Genomic DNA, 13403 nt, shown 5'->3' with positions numbered 1-13403 from the left:
TGGGCTGGTCGTGGTAGTTTATACAAATATTGCGATAGACCATCAGCACCTCAGGGTGTCCAACAGCTGCCGAGGAGCTGCCAGGTCCTGCCGTGGCCAGGCCAGTCCTGCTTCGCTCCCGCAGAGCCCACCCGCCGGCAGAGCAGCGTGGGCCTCAAACGGCGCAGGGGTTGCTTTGGCAGCGGGGAGATGGAGAGGGGAAATGGGGGATCTAAGGGCATCACAGCAGCTCATGGCTGGGAATGGCAGAGCATTTCCATTCTGTCACCCACCTAGCTGTCAGGGTTCATGGGGGTCTGTCAACAGACCCAAGTGGATTCGGGGGCTCTAAATTGCAGAGGTTTTGCCTCAATATTTATACTAACTGGTGAGCAGACGCCGAAGGGGTTTCTGTGATGGGCTGGACTGACGCAGCTCTGTACAGCCCTGGCGCCTGGCTGCAGATCTTGCAAAGGACACATTAGGATTTTTCCTCCTCCCCACTCTGTAGCCGCTATCCTGAAAGTACAGGGCTGCAAAAGTCAAATCATGAACGAGGAAAGGCCACTTCTCCTTTGTGAGGCTCGTTTTGGTTGCGTTTCCTATTTTCATCGCTGTCTGACAGGGATCAGCCAAAATTCGCAGCCGCCTCACCAAGAGGGACACCTCACGCACCCGCAGGAACCCCGACATTTGCTGCCACGCTCCATAGTGGTGTTAGCCAAAGCAGTGTGCCAGGGCCCTGGCACCTGGCCGCCTTCCCTGGCGTGCGGCAGGCAGCCTCAGCGAGCTCCCCGGCACGGCGGGTGTTGGCGGGGAACATGGGGAGACTGCCGCTGGTGAGGCCGCACCTCAAATACTGGGTGCAGTTTTGGGCCCCTCAGTACAAGAAGGATGTTGAGTTGCTGGAGCGCATCTGGGGAGGGGCAGCGAGGCTGGTGAGGGGTCTGGAGCACCAGTCTGATGAGGAGCGGCTGAGGGAACTGGGGTTGTTCTGTCTGGAGAGGAGGAGGCTGAGGGGAGACCTCATTGCTCTCTACATGAGCCTGAAAGGAGGGTGCAGGGAGGTGGGTGTTGGTTTCTCCTCCCAAGTGACTGTGATAGGACGAGAGGAAATGCCCTCGAGTTGTGTCAGGGGAGGTTTAAGTTGGATATCAGGAAAAATTTCTCTATGGAAGGAGTGGTCAGGCACTGGGACAGGCTGCCCAGGGCAGTGGTGGAGTCACCATCCCTGGAGGTGTTCAAAGAACGTGTAGATGTGGCACTTCGGGACATGGTTTAGCGGACATGGTGGTGTTGGGTTGATGGTTGGACTTGGTCCAGGAGGTCTTGTCCGACATTAATCGTTCTGTGAGACCGGGTTCCCCGCGGCAGAGCCGGCGGAACCTTTGTGCGGCGGAGCGGGTTCCGCGGGGCGGGGAAGAGCGCCGGACCGCGCTGCGCCGGGGGACCGGAGAGCGGGGCGGGCCGCGGGAGAAGCTGTGGCGGGAGTGGGCCCGGCGGGGCCGGCCAGGCCGCCATGTACGCGGGGCTGCAGGAGCTGGGGGTGGCCAACGGCGAGGACCTGAAGGAGACGCTGACCAACTGCACGGAGCCGCTGAAGGCCATCGAGCAGTTCCAGGTGGGGTGGGTCGCCATGGAGATGCCCGGGCGGGGGGCACCGGGGCCCCTGGCAGGGGCCGCCCATGAGAGGCCGGGGCTGGCGTGGGGAGCACGAGAAGGCCCGAAGTGGGGTCTCTCTTGTGGTCTTTTTCCCTCCTCTTTACTTTTTAATGGCATGTCTTTAGCAGTCCCTGCTGTCGTTTGCTGGCTACCAGAGCCGGCTGACCCCCGCCTCCGCCCCTGTCCCGTGTTTGTGTTAGCAGACGGAAAATGGAGTGCTCCTGCCCTCGCTGCAGTCGGCCCTGCCCTTCCTGGACCTGCACGGCACCCCGCGGCTGGAGTTCCACCAGTCGGTTTTCGACGAGCTGAGGGAGAAGCTGCTGGAGAGGGTCTCAGCCATCGCTTTGGAGGGGAAGGTTGAGGAGAGGTTTGTCGGCAGTCTTGTTGCTTATTCAGAGTGAGCTGGGGATTTGTGTGAAAATTAGTTAATAGTGAACGCGTGAGTCCTGCAAAGGAGATTTTGGTTCCTGGGGGATAAAGTTGCAGAGGCTTTGAGGTGAGCCCCTGTGGTCCTTTGCTGTAACTTGGTACTTAGTCTCTTGCTCTTACATGTTTTCAGATACAAGAAGCTGGAGGATCTCCTGGAGAAGAGCTTTTCCCTGGTCAAGATGCCTTCCATCCAGCCCGTGGTAATGTGTGTCATGAAGCACTTGCCCAAGGTAAAACTGCTCTGCTGGTTGGTCTGTGCTCTTACGGCTCCCCTCTACGGCTTCTGTTAGCCGCGCTGTCGGCTGGGCTGCGTGCTCCGTCTGCAGCCCTTCCGCAAGTTTGTTTTTCAGTGTTGGGAAATGACTGAAGATTTACTGCGTTCTTGTATCTGGTAACAGCTTAGTACGCTATTTCAGAAAAGCATTTTATGTTTTCATAATCAAATTAGACTATTTCCCTATTTTATTCCCTGATAGGTGAATTTTTCCACAGCTGATTTACAAATCTGTGATCAGTGAAAACTAAGATTTGAAGAATGCAACTGGAAGTAGTCAGGAGTGAGATTCAGATCTGTGAAACAAAAATCTCTGGGAGTACGCTTATTCAAAGAATCATGTTGTACTTAAAGTAATGGATTCAAAACTGCTACTAGAGCTTTTGTAAGTTGCTGAGTTTTGAAACATCACCCTAAGTCTTAGCATCAGAGGTTTAAAGGAAGTCTTATCCTCTTTGAAAAAATTAAGGAGAAGCTTGGTGCATAATTTGGTTGCTGAAGAAGTTAAATGTCTTCGGACCAGCTTACTGTTACAGGAGCAGGGAAGGGGAAAGATGTCTGTGACATTTCCCGTTGTTTAGTTGCATTGTTGTGTAAATTACCAGACTGCCTGAGATTATGGTTTGGGTGTCTGCTGTAGTCAGTTACTCATTACTAAGCAGGTAAGCTGCTCTGCGCTTCGCTAACTGCTCGGTTGATCCTAGGTCCCCGAGAAGAAGCTGAAGTTAGTAATGGCTGATAAGGATTTGTATAAAGCGTGTGCAGTGGAGGTGAAGCGCCAGATCTGGCAGGATAACCAGGCTCTGTTTGGCGATGAGGTGTCTCCCCTGCTGAAGCAATACATCCTGGAGAAAGAAAATATTCTGTTCAGCAATGACATTTCTGTCTTACACAATTTCTTCAGTCCATCTCCCAAAACAAGACGTCAGGGAGAGGTAAGGACAAGGAAACTGCTTACAACATGCTTGTGGATGGAGTTCATCAGCTTTTAGTCGACCTCATCAAATAACAGCGTGTCCCTGTCGCCCGCCCAGCTTCGCTGCTGAAGTTGTTTGGCTAGACAAAGTGTTTGTAAGAAATACCGGGTCGTTTTCTCCTGTGTAACTTGATGAAAGCAGCAGGAATTATTGTAATAGTTATTAAATTATTAGTTAGTAACTAATAATTAAATACTTATTAATTATTTAATCAATGCTGTGGTTAGTAGATTAAGTGGTTAATGTTCTAAGCTGTTTGTGAGCTTTTAAAAAAAAACAACAGCAAGGCAAAATTGTTTTCTTTTATTGCTCAGTCTGGCTTTAATACACCTCAGCTGTTCTGAAGGCCAAGCATCTCTATCAAATCAGTTTGAATTTCTTAAATTTCTTGTTGTTTTTTTTTTTTAACAAGGACGTAGCCCAGTAAAACCTTTTCTTGGTTTTATTTTGTTTTGTTTTTGTTTTTTGTAAAAATGGAAAGGGACATTGGAAGTTGTAGCTAAGCTGGCATTCAGAGAAGTTGCTCTTTGAGTGGAATTACATGAGGTGGCTGAGCTGATCCAACACTCGGCCACACAAAGGGCAGGTGCTGCTCCTCCCCTCCCCAACCTGTAGCTGTCGTGATTGTCAGACCCTTCTCTGAGCTGATTCTGCTCAGTGATTGCTACAGAAACCCTAGCAAATAAAACCAGTAAGTAATTTTCCAAGACAGTGAGTTGGATTTGCTCAAAGGAGAGATCAGCTGGCATCACAGCCACGCCAAGGAGATGGGCTGGGGCCCACAGGCAGGCGTGATGTGGGAGGGAATAGTGGCATAGGAGGAGTGAGTCTCCGTATACACAATCTACATCTCCTGGTACCGAGTGCACGCTTTTCCACTTTGAGTTTAGGTGGTTCAGAAGCTGACCCAGATGATCGGGAAGAACGTGAAGCTCTACGATATGGTGTTGCAGTTCCTGAGAACCTTATTCCTCCGGACAAGGAACGTTCATTACTGCACACTACGGGCAGAGCTCCTCATGTCGCTGCATGACCTGGAAATCAGTGAAATCTGCACCGTTGACCCCTGTCATAAGGTATTAAACATGTGGGACAGATAGGAGTATTACTGGAGAATTTTCTGTTTCGCCCACTCCTGTGCATACCTGCTGCCCTGCAGGACTTCAGCCCAGAGAAGATGACTCCTCTCTGTGAAGAGAGTTCGGACCTTGAATCCAAAAGTCATCTTATATTCCTTGGAACTTCAGGTGAAAACTTAATCCTGGTTAACCAGCAGCTTGCTTTCATTTCATAACCCATAAATCATTCAAATTTATGGTACTTGTGCAGTGTTAAAAACATCTGATCTGATTTATGTAGATGCTGCAAAAAAATGATCAAAAACATGAGCTAGGTCTGGGTTCTTAACCAAAGCTTGTGTCCCTCCCAGTTGTGCCTGCTGTGATATACTCCATCTGTCGGGAAACTGCATGCGCAACATTAAATACTTTGGATCTTGAGTTGTAAGAAAACATTAAGCTATTAAAATATTGGGAGGTGACAGATGTGTTGTGGATGTCACACCAGGATCTTGTTGCTGGTCCTTCGCCCATGGTTAGCATCGCTCTGATCTAGAACAAGGCTGTTTCTCTGAAGTAGTGTTGCTAAGTTTTATGTGCATTCTGCTTGGATAGATGATGTGCTAGGGTGATGGTAAATGTTACTGCGCGCTTTTTGGTGTCTTCTGATCGAGAGTTCCAAAATCAGTATACTGACAGCAGTTCTTGTTCAAGTTACAGATCATTTTCACCAGCCTGATTTTGCCCCTGCAAAAAGCTGTGACTGCTGCAAGGACAGTAAGGCACGAGGAAAGCATTTCAGAAAACTCAGGAAGTTGTTCTTTTTTGATAGCTGAAATGTTGGGGGAAAATACATACTGTTTTCTGAAAGGGGAGAAAAGCCTTTGATTTGGGTCAAATAAAATGTTTCACGTAGCTGTCGTCTTCCATTTTGGTAATAGAGCTGTAAAGCAGAAACACCTCCACTGTTAATGTCCCTGCTTAGAAGGCGGGAGAGGCATTGCGACGGCTAAAATATCCCGTGTTGGTTTTGCTGAGTGATGCTGCTTCTTTCTTAGCCTCCTGCTTGTGTAAATCCACATTGATCAGCTGTGCTGGGCAGCCGTATATTAATTGCTGCTCCTTATTTTTCAAGGAATGCCTTTCTTGGGAGGGGAGAAAGTGACACCAGCTTAAGATACAGTGGTATCTCTGACCTCCTTCTGGGATGTTTGTATTTCTGACCTCCTCTGTACTTGTGACCAACTTGGTACCATACCTACGTGTATTAATAAAGTGTTTTAATTCCAGATACTTGGAAGTCATTCTGAGCCTGTTTTCTCTGACAATGTATATTTTAGTGCTGGTTTAACGAGTTGCTGTGGTTCATAAAGCTTTCTCCTCTTTTTTTTTTTTTTTTTCTTTTTGTAACAGTTCACCTGGTGCCTTGATGCTTGCATTCGGGAGAAGTTTGTGGATAACAAGAGAGCTCGGGAGCTGCAAGGCTTTCTGGATGGAGTGAAGAAAGGACAAGAGCAAGTGTTGGGGTAAGGCACTTGGGCTGTTTATAGAGAAACTGAAAATGGGTTGCTGGCAGTCACAACATCTGACAGGTGCTGTAGGTGTTAATTCTCCCCTAGAGCCAGCTAACAGCCAGAAGCCCTTCTGTGCGGTCAAATCCAGTGTGTTCGTGAGCACTCATGCACTGGGGCATAGCCAAGCTCGTTCTGGTGACGTAGCTTGTACTGTTTAAGCTACCACTCTCGATCTCCCCTGTGGCCTGGTAACTGACTGGGGGAGATCTCCTGCTTGGCTTCCGTGCAGAAGAGCTTTAGTACTTGTTTTCAGATAACATGCTGTTTCCAGTCAAAGAAATAACATTCATGGTGTTTCTACAAGGCAGGAGAAGGTTGGACACCTGTAGGAAACAAAAGGCAGAAATCCAGGTTTTCCATGGTCACAGTACGGTATTGTCACAGTACTTGCCCTGTGTCTGCCTCTCTTGTTAAACGCAGCAGAGTGTGTGTGCTTATGAAAATACAGCGTACACGCACACAGCACTTCGGTGTTACAGCTGGGAGCTGACAGGATTACAACCAAGAATAGGCTCAAACATCTTACTGCAGTGAAACACTGGTGTCCTACGGCTGGGTATGGAGCTGTGCAGTAGGTTGGTTTGTTATATACGACATGTATTTAATTTGTACTTCTTCTCAGGGACTTATCAATGATCTTATGCGATCCCTTTGCCATTAACACCTTGGCCTTGAGTACTATAAGGCACCTGCAGGACTTGGTTGGGCAGGACACCTTACCCAGGGTGAGTGTTGCAGCTTGTATGCCTAATCTGAACCGTAGTCCTAATTGAACAGCGCTCGCCAACAAAGGACTGGCACTGTAGAAGAAGTACAATTGAGTTCTCAAATGCGTGTGTAAATTGAAATAAGGGAAACGTGATACTACCTGTCCGTTTGCAGCACATGCCGTAGAGCTCTGCAGGAGCACTGTTTGGAGACGGGCTCTACAAAGTGACAATGAATTCTTTGCATGGCTCATTCTATCCCAGCAGCTCTGCGTATGTAGAATCATGTATAAAATATGTGCCTCCCTGCTTTGTCCTGCCACCGCTTTGTCTAACAGCAGCAGACTGTTTTCCCTGCCGCAGTCAGTGCGATGGATTAGTTTACGCTGTTCCGATCTGTTGGCTGCAATGTGATACAGTTCCTGCAAGTGCTGTCTGCGGGAGGTGCTTAAAGGAGGGCAGCCTTGCAGGTGTCTGCACAGTGCGAGGCATTTGCTCGTTTTATTCCTGACTTGTTAAATCTTATTGTTGGATTGAATGACTTCCTCAGGGCAGTTTAAGACTGAAAATTGTTTTGGTTTCAGGGCACAATATAAACAAAAAACACATTGTCATTCTTAAACACATTTTCTCTTTCTTAATTCTGCTGAGATGACTTGATTTGTCCTGTCACATGGTGTTTTGGTGTACTAATTTGGCTCGACATGTTTAAAAGCAATGTCGTGATCAGATTGGCTGCATACTTCTTGGCACATTATAAAATGTTACAAAAAACCACAAACCCTTGTGTGTCTGTTACTGGATTACCATTTGAGGAATCGGTTGTCGGTTAAATCACAGAACTGAATGCTTCTAGCAGTCTTTGATAAAGCTGCTAATCCCAGAGGGCTTTGAATGTAAACTACTACCTCCAAATCAATATCTCTGTGTGTAACTTGTGGAAGATCAAAATAGCTGTTTTTCTCCTCCCCTTAAAATTCGAGGAAAGCCCGGATCTGCTGCTGCTCCTCAGGATGCTGTCTTTGGGACAGGGTGCCTGGGACATGATTGACAGTCAAGTCTTCAAGGAACCAAAAATGGTGAGCCATTTTGATGTTTAGAGTGTAACACATATAATTAAACACATTTAGACTTATTTATTATTGTATTGCCTCCCTGATCTAACATTCATTCTGCATACCTCTCATGATAGCTTTTTTAGAAAAAACATGTAAGTGGTCACAGAGCAGCAGCTCAGGTGGACATGTTGTAAGCATAGTTTATCTGTTTTTTTTATTTACGTGAATGCCTGGCCCTTACTGTTTTATAGTAAAGCTGTACCTGTATTAAATTCTGCACTGGTTGCTCTTTGTTCCTGGGAGCTTCTAAACAGTTGACAAGTTTGTTACAAATATTTACTTTTTTTTTTTTGAGGAGAGCAGGATTTCAGAGGCTGGTCTGAAACTCTGTTAGCAGCTGAGCAAGTTTTCATTGACATGAAAAATGTTTTTCCCTTCCAGATATCTGTTGTAGCATTTTGTGTAGCGCCACACTCAGCTACAGTCTTTCCGTGCTTTGAAAATACTCTGTCCTGTGTTAGAGGCAGCCCTAGTGTAGTTGGGGAGCAGGTATGTTCAGCTGATGGCAGGAAGGCTAAGCATGGTGTTGCACAGCGGGACTGTTTCTCAGAAGAAATTTACTGTTTCTGTTCTGAAAGTAGCAAACGTCTGCCTAGGGGGAGATTCGAAGTCTCCAAAATACTTGTTACTGTCTGCACGTTTAAATGTACCACAGGAAGGGTATTGTAACAGTGAGGGTGGCAGAAACTGCAAGAGTAGCGCTGTGATTTAACTTGCAGAGGTGCTCTCATGAATCCCTTAGAGAGAAACTGTGAACGTTTTTCCTTCCTAAAGGGGATCTCCAAATCTGTGTTTAAAATCTGTTCTATTTGTGATTGCCGCGAGCTGTGACCTCCCCCCTGTGAATCTGATACAGCAGAGGTTGGTCTGCCTGTGCAAGGAGGTGCTTTTTGTTGTTGCTATTCTAGCTATGCGTTGATCCCTGTCAGTTTAGGGAATGAGCAGAATTATGTGTAAGCGTTGATAAAAGCAGTGTAGTACCATCCTTAACACGCAGTGCTTGCAGCAGTGTTGGAAAAGGTCTCTCAGAAGAAATGCTACGTAGTTCTCAAAAGAAAGAGTTTGAGCAGGAATATTTCTGTAGATGAGGTGAAGTACAATTTTCCTAATTACCAGTGGAACATGTGGAAGTGAATTATTCAAGAATTTTAACTGGAACTGGATGTCTGAAAGCTTGTTTTCCTAAGTATAGGATGGGCCTCATAATATTGCCTCACTGTTTGTTCCGGTACTCAAGGACCGTGATGTGGCGTGAACTGATTGACGGAAGCATTGTTCTTTCCCCTCTGTTCTCCATCCCTCTAAGGAAGCTGAGCTGATCACAAAGTTCTTGCCTATGCTGATGTCCTTTGTGGTGGATGACCACACGTTCAATGTGGATCAGAAGCTGCCCTCGGAGGAGAAGGGGCCAATTCCCTACCCCAGCGCCATTCCTGAAGCTTTCACCAAGTACGTAATCTGCCTTCTCGCCTTTGTACGAACAGTTGTGTTACCAAAGCAAAACATCGAGGAGCCAGCCAGCGCTGACAGGAAAAAATACTGTATGTGTAAAGTGAGGACTTTCTGGGGTAAGATTTAGTCCCACTTAGTCAAGCCTAAACTTTTCCTTTAGCAGAACAGGTTTCCACCATGATTCCTTGAATAAAATTTGTCTACAAAAAGTAATATTTCTTATAATGGCCATTCTTTTGGCAGATTGGATATGAAAGTATTTGATATTACTGCTTTCAAACGTGTTGCTTGTGTGGCTTCCTGAGCAGCGAAGGACGAGTGTTTCAGTGATATTTGGGTGCGGCTGGATGAGCACCCATGCTTGGCTCTGTAGTGCTGTTGTAAATTGCAAAGCTTGTATTTTTGTTACACAGACACTTATTCTCTGTTGATAACCTATCACTCCAGGGATGTAAAAAAAATAAAGACTCTGTGTGCTCTGTTGTACTCAGATCTTGCGGTAATTTCCAGCACAATTCCTACCAGTTTGCCAGAATCTGGAGTACTGTATCCTGAGTATTTGGGCTTCTCAAACCCGTTTTGAACAGCACTTTACCGTTAATACTGTTCTAAATGTTCACAATCAAATCCAACTGATTGTGAGACAGCGTGCTGTTTGCTGAATGGTGAGCTTTTCTGGACCGTGTTTACTACCGTAAACACAGTGGTGATCATCTGTTCCGTCACTGAGTAGCTGCTCTTCAGTGGGTTTGAGGTTAGCCACTGCTGTAACTGCTTGATTGCTCTCCAACGGTAATTTAAACCCACTTTAAAGGAAAATAAAACACAAAACCTGTTTTAGCTTTATCAATTAAGAAACTTTACTTTTGCCGTAACAGATTCTTGCAGGACAACAGAATAGCTTGTGAGATTGGGCTGTATTACATCCTTCACATCACGAAACAGAGGAACAAGAACGCTTTCCTTCGGCTCCTCCCGGCACTAGGTAACTTTTTGTCTCATCTTCTGTTCTGTACCTGTTTGCCTTGTACTGGACACCCAGGGTGCAAGTAGACCTGGAGTGAAAGTGATTTCGGGGTCAAAGACTTTGGCTCTTCTGGTGACTTAGTTGTAAGACCCTGCAGAAGCGTTTGGCTTTGTCTGCAGTTTGGATACTTTTCTGATGATCCAAGAGTTGAGAGATAGTGGCTGAAGGTCAGGGGTTCATTAGATCAAAGGCTGTATTAACAATGGGATTAGCTGAGAACCGTTTGGAATGAATCTGAAAGATAAAAGGCAGGTGGCTTAATTCTGCTGCTGCTCATACTAATTGCATATGGCCAGAAATCCCTGGGACTTGGCTTTCCGTGGTGAAGAAACCTGTAACAAAACAGGACTGAGCACAGCCTTAAATTCTTCCTGGGGTTCCCTTCTTCACTGACTTATCTGGGGTAAGTTGCATGAGAGCTTTGAAGCAATCTTAGGAACTGCAGGTCCCAGTAGTGGTGGGGGGGCTTAACTTCCCACTCCCTCACCCCAGCTCTGTTCTTTGAACCCTTTGCTGAACTGTCAGCTCACATACATGGGTGAGTTTTCCACTGGTAAGTGATTTGGATCCGCTCACTATGGGATCTGAGAAGTGCAAGGACGTGGATGTGGCCATGAACAGAGGGTGGTGAAGGATAGCAGGGGAGGACGTTGTGATTTTGGCAGGAGCAAGCTGCTATGCGACCTCAGCCTTGGTGGAGACATGGGCTTTCTACATATTCTTCTCACCCCTCTGCTCCTAATCTTTTATGTCTGGAAGATCAAAGCCACCTGCCTGAGCTACCTGTTTTAAAAGCCACTAGGGAAATCTCACTGAAAAATTTTCAGCAGGAACATCTGCTGTGTAGTCAGGTTTTGTCACATCCTCATCAGGCTCGGTCTCTTTCCTTTTCATGTTGTACAGTTGAGACATTCAGTGACTTGGCTTTCAGTGATATTTTTCTGCATCTGCTTACTGGTAACCTCACGCTGCTGGGTGACGAATTTTCGCTCGAGGAGTTCTGCACCAGTCTCTTTGATGGCTTCTTTCTCACTGCCTGCTCAAGGTAAATCTGATTTTCTTTAGGGGAGTTTACGGGATTGCTAAGAGAGGTTATAGTGCTTCGAACTACAGTTTAATAGTTCAGCAGACTCTTCACATATAGTGGAAATATTAGCCTGGTGCTGTTTTCCTTTAAGGAGAGGCTTGTATTTTGTGATCAAGTTTTTATCAGCAAAATTGTTAAGTGATGATTGTAAATTATTACCTAAACTGTGATTCGTTACTTGTAAATTGGAGTTGCAAAAGGCAATAGCCTTCAGGCTTTGCAGTAGCTGTGAATGTGAAGAGTTAACTTCAGCTCTCTGCAATACCAGCTGCACGCAGAAAATCCGTTTGTATCTGTTAATTCTGCTAAGTCAGTGTGGTTCAAGTGGTGGCCTGCAGACCAGTCTAACCTCCGGGAGGCTTCCCCAAAAGTGACTTAGAACTGCTGTTGAGGCACAGCAGCGCGTGCTGCCACTGCTACCACTTCCTCCTGGCACGTGGAGGGACAGACATCCTCCTGCCTGTGCACATGGCCTGTCCAGCCATAGCTGCTGCTGAGCGCTACGGTCTGTGCGTAGCATCTCCCCCTCCTTCCTCACGGTTGCTGCAGTGAGTCCACTCCTGTTGAATAATTACATGGATTGCCTGAAAGTGTAAGGCAGGGCTAGCACTTCTAGCACGCAGGCTACAATTCTCAAGTGTTTTGAAAATTGTAACAAAGCTGCCAGTCGGTGGGTGTGTGAATTACTCGGGTACTGTCGCTGTAGCTTTCTTCTTCTCAAGATGGTGTTTGTTTCTGTTAGTTACTCTGCTTTAAAATTGCAGAAAGGAGAACGTACATAGACATGTGCTAAGACTGCTGCTTCATCTGCATCACAAAGTGGCGCCTGCCAAATTAGAGTCTCTCCAGAAGGCTTTGGAACCCACCAAGCAGGTAAGAAGACAAGCATGAGAAAGGGAAAATTAATTGCAAATGAAAGCAGCTGCCTTTCCAGACGTTGCTTAATGTAACATGAGCTCTGTTTCCAAGTGTGCAAAGCTGTGTGTTAATTACCTCGTAGCTTCCTCTTTCTGCGGTGGTTTGTGTTAAAACACACAGGGTAATTGCATGCTTGGTGTTCTAGCTAGCAGCAGCGAGAATGAAGTATGACTCTTCTGTTTTTCCCCTCCCTAATTCTTGTTCTGCAGAGTGGAGAAGCTGTGAAGGAGCTTTATAACCAACTCACTGAGAAACTGGAGCTTCGCAAGCCAAGTCCAGCCGAAGTAACCGAGACTCCCTCCATGGAACTGCCCTTGCCCACTGTGCCCACACCAGCCTCACGCTGAGCGGCGTCTCTAGTGCACGAGTGAGACAGGAGAAGAACTAACCTAGTGCTCTGCAGCGTGAAGGCGCTGTGCTGCCTTTCCAGTGTCTCTGCCTATGAAGTGGAAACAAAAAAAAAAGCCACTGAAGCTCTTTCAGGAAGCACTGCAGTTTACCCAACTCACTGGCTCTTGCTGGTTAGAAAAATGTGTATGCAGTGCATTGCAAAGGTTTACTTTTCTTAAAGATAGCTGTCGTCTTGTAGGTCCACTTAACATCTGACTGTACATTTTTTTTTCAGAAAGAAAATGCGTATTTTTAAGCTTGGCATCTTGTATTTTTAAACTGTACTTTAAGAGCTGATCAATGAGTGTTTAACTCACAGAATCACAGAATTACAGAATTATTATCAAGATTGGAAGAGACCTAAAAGATCATCCATTATGATTGAGCAGGTAGTGTGAACCCCTCCTGTGAGGCCAGGCTGAGAGAGCTGGGGCTGTTCAGCCTGGAGAAGAGGAGGCTCCGGGGAGACCTGAGAGCGGCTCCCAGTGCCTCAAGGGGGCTGCAGGAAAGGTGGGGAGAGACTCTTCAGCAGGGCCTGGTGTGACAGGACGAGGGGTGATGGTTTCAAAATAGACAGAGTAGATTTAGATTGGATATAAGGAAGAAATATTTTACATTGGGGGTGTTAGAACACTGTCCCAGGTTGCCCAGAGAGGCGGTGGATGCCCCATCCCTGGAAACATTCCAGGCCAGGTTGGCCGGGGCTCTGAGCAACCTGATCTGGTTGGAGATGTCCCTGCTCCTGGTGGGG

The 13403-nt window shown here is 46.7% G+C and overlaps 1 protein-coding gene across 1 annotated transcript; it reads left to right on the top strand.

The window, feature by feature from the left end:
- Positions 1 to 1470: 1470 nt before the first annotated feature.
- NELFB (negative elongation factor complex member B) lies at positions 1471 to 12861 on the top strand. The gene is made up of 13 exons (XM_086764025.1): positions 1471 to 1600; positions 1845 to 2008; positions 2201 to 2300; positions 3049 to 3279; positions 4212 to 4397; positions 5793 to 5905; positions 6576 to 6678; positions 7644 to 7739; positions 9085 to 9227; positions 10109 to 10215; positions 11161 to 11302; positions 12109 to 12217; positions 12472 to 12861. Exons 1-13 carry the CDS (start codon positions 1499 to 1501, stop codon positions 12607 to 12609), a joined length of 1734 nt encoding a protein of 577 aa, XP_086620151.1. The 5' UTR covers positions 1471 to 1498; the 3' UTR covers positions 12610 to 12861.
- Positions 12862 to 13403: the final 542 nt, after the last annotated feature.

Source organism: Chlamydotis macqueenii, chromosome 20, assembly GCF_036417535.1.
Source record: "Chlamydotis macqueenii isolate bChlMac1 chromosome 20, bChlMac1.mat, whole genome shotgun sequence".
Classification (NCBI taxonomy): Eukaryota; Metazoa; Chordata; class Aves; order Otidiformes; family Otididae; genus Chlamydotis; species Chlamydotis macqueenii.
Note: the sequence above shows the minus strand (reverse complement) of the source record. Positions and strands in the feature narration are given on the sequence as shown.

Coding starts and splice junctions, on each gene's coding strand:
- NELFB (XM_086764025.1), top strand. CDS start 1,499: ATGTACGCGGGGCTGCAGGAGCTGGGGGTGGCCAACGGCGAGGACCTG. Junction 6,679..7,643: donor GGCAGGACACCTTACCCAGG/GTGAGTGTTGCA, acceptor TTAAAATTCGAG/GAAAGCCCGGATCTGCTGCT. Junction 12,218..12,471: donor CTTTGGAACCCACCAAGCAG/GTAAGAAGACAA, acceptor CTTGTTCTGCAG/AGTGGAGAAGCTGTGAAGGA.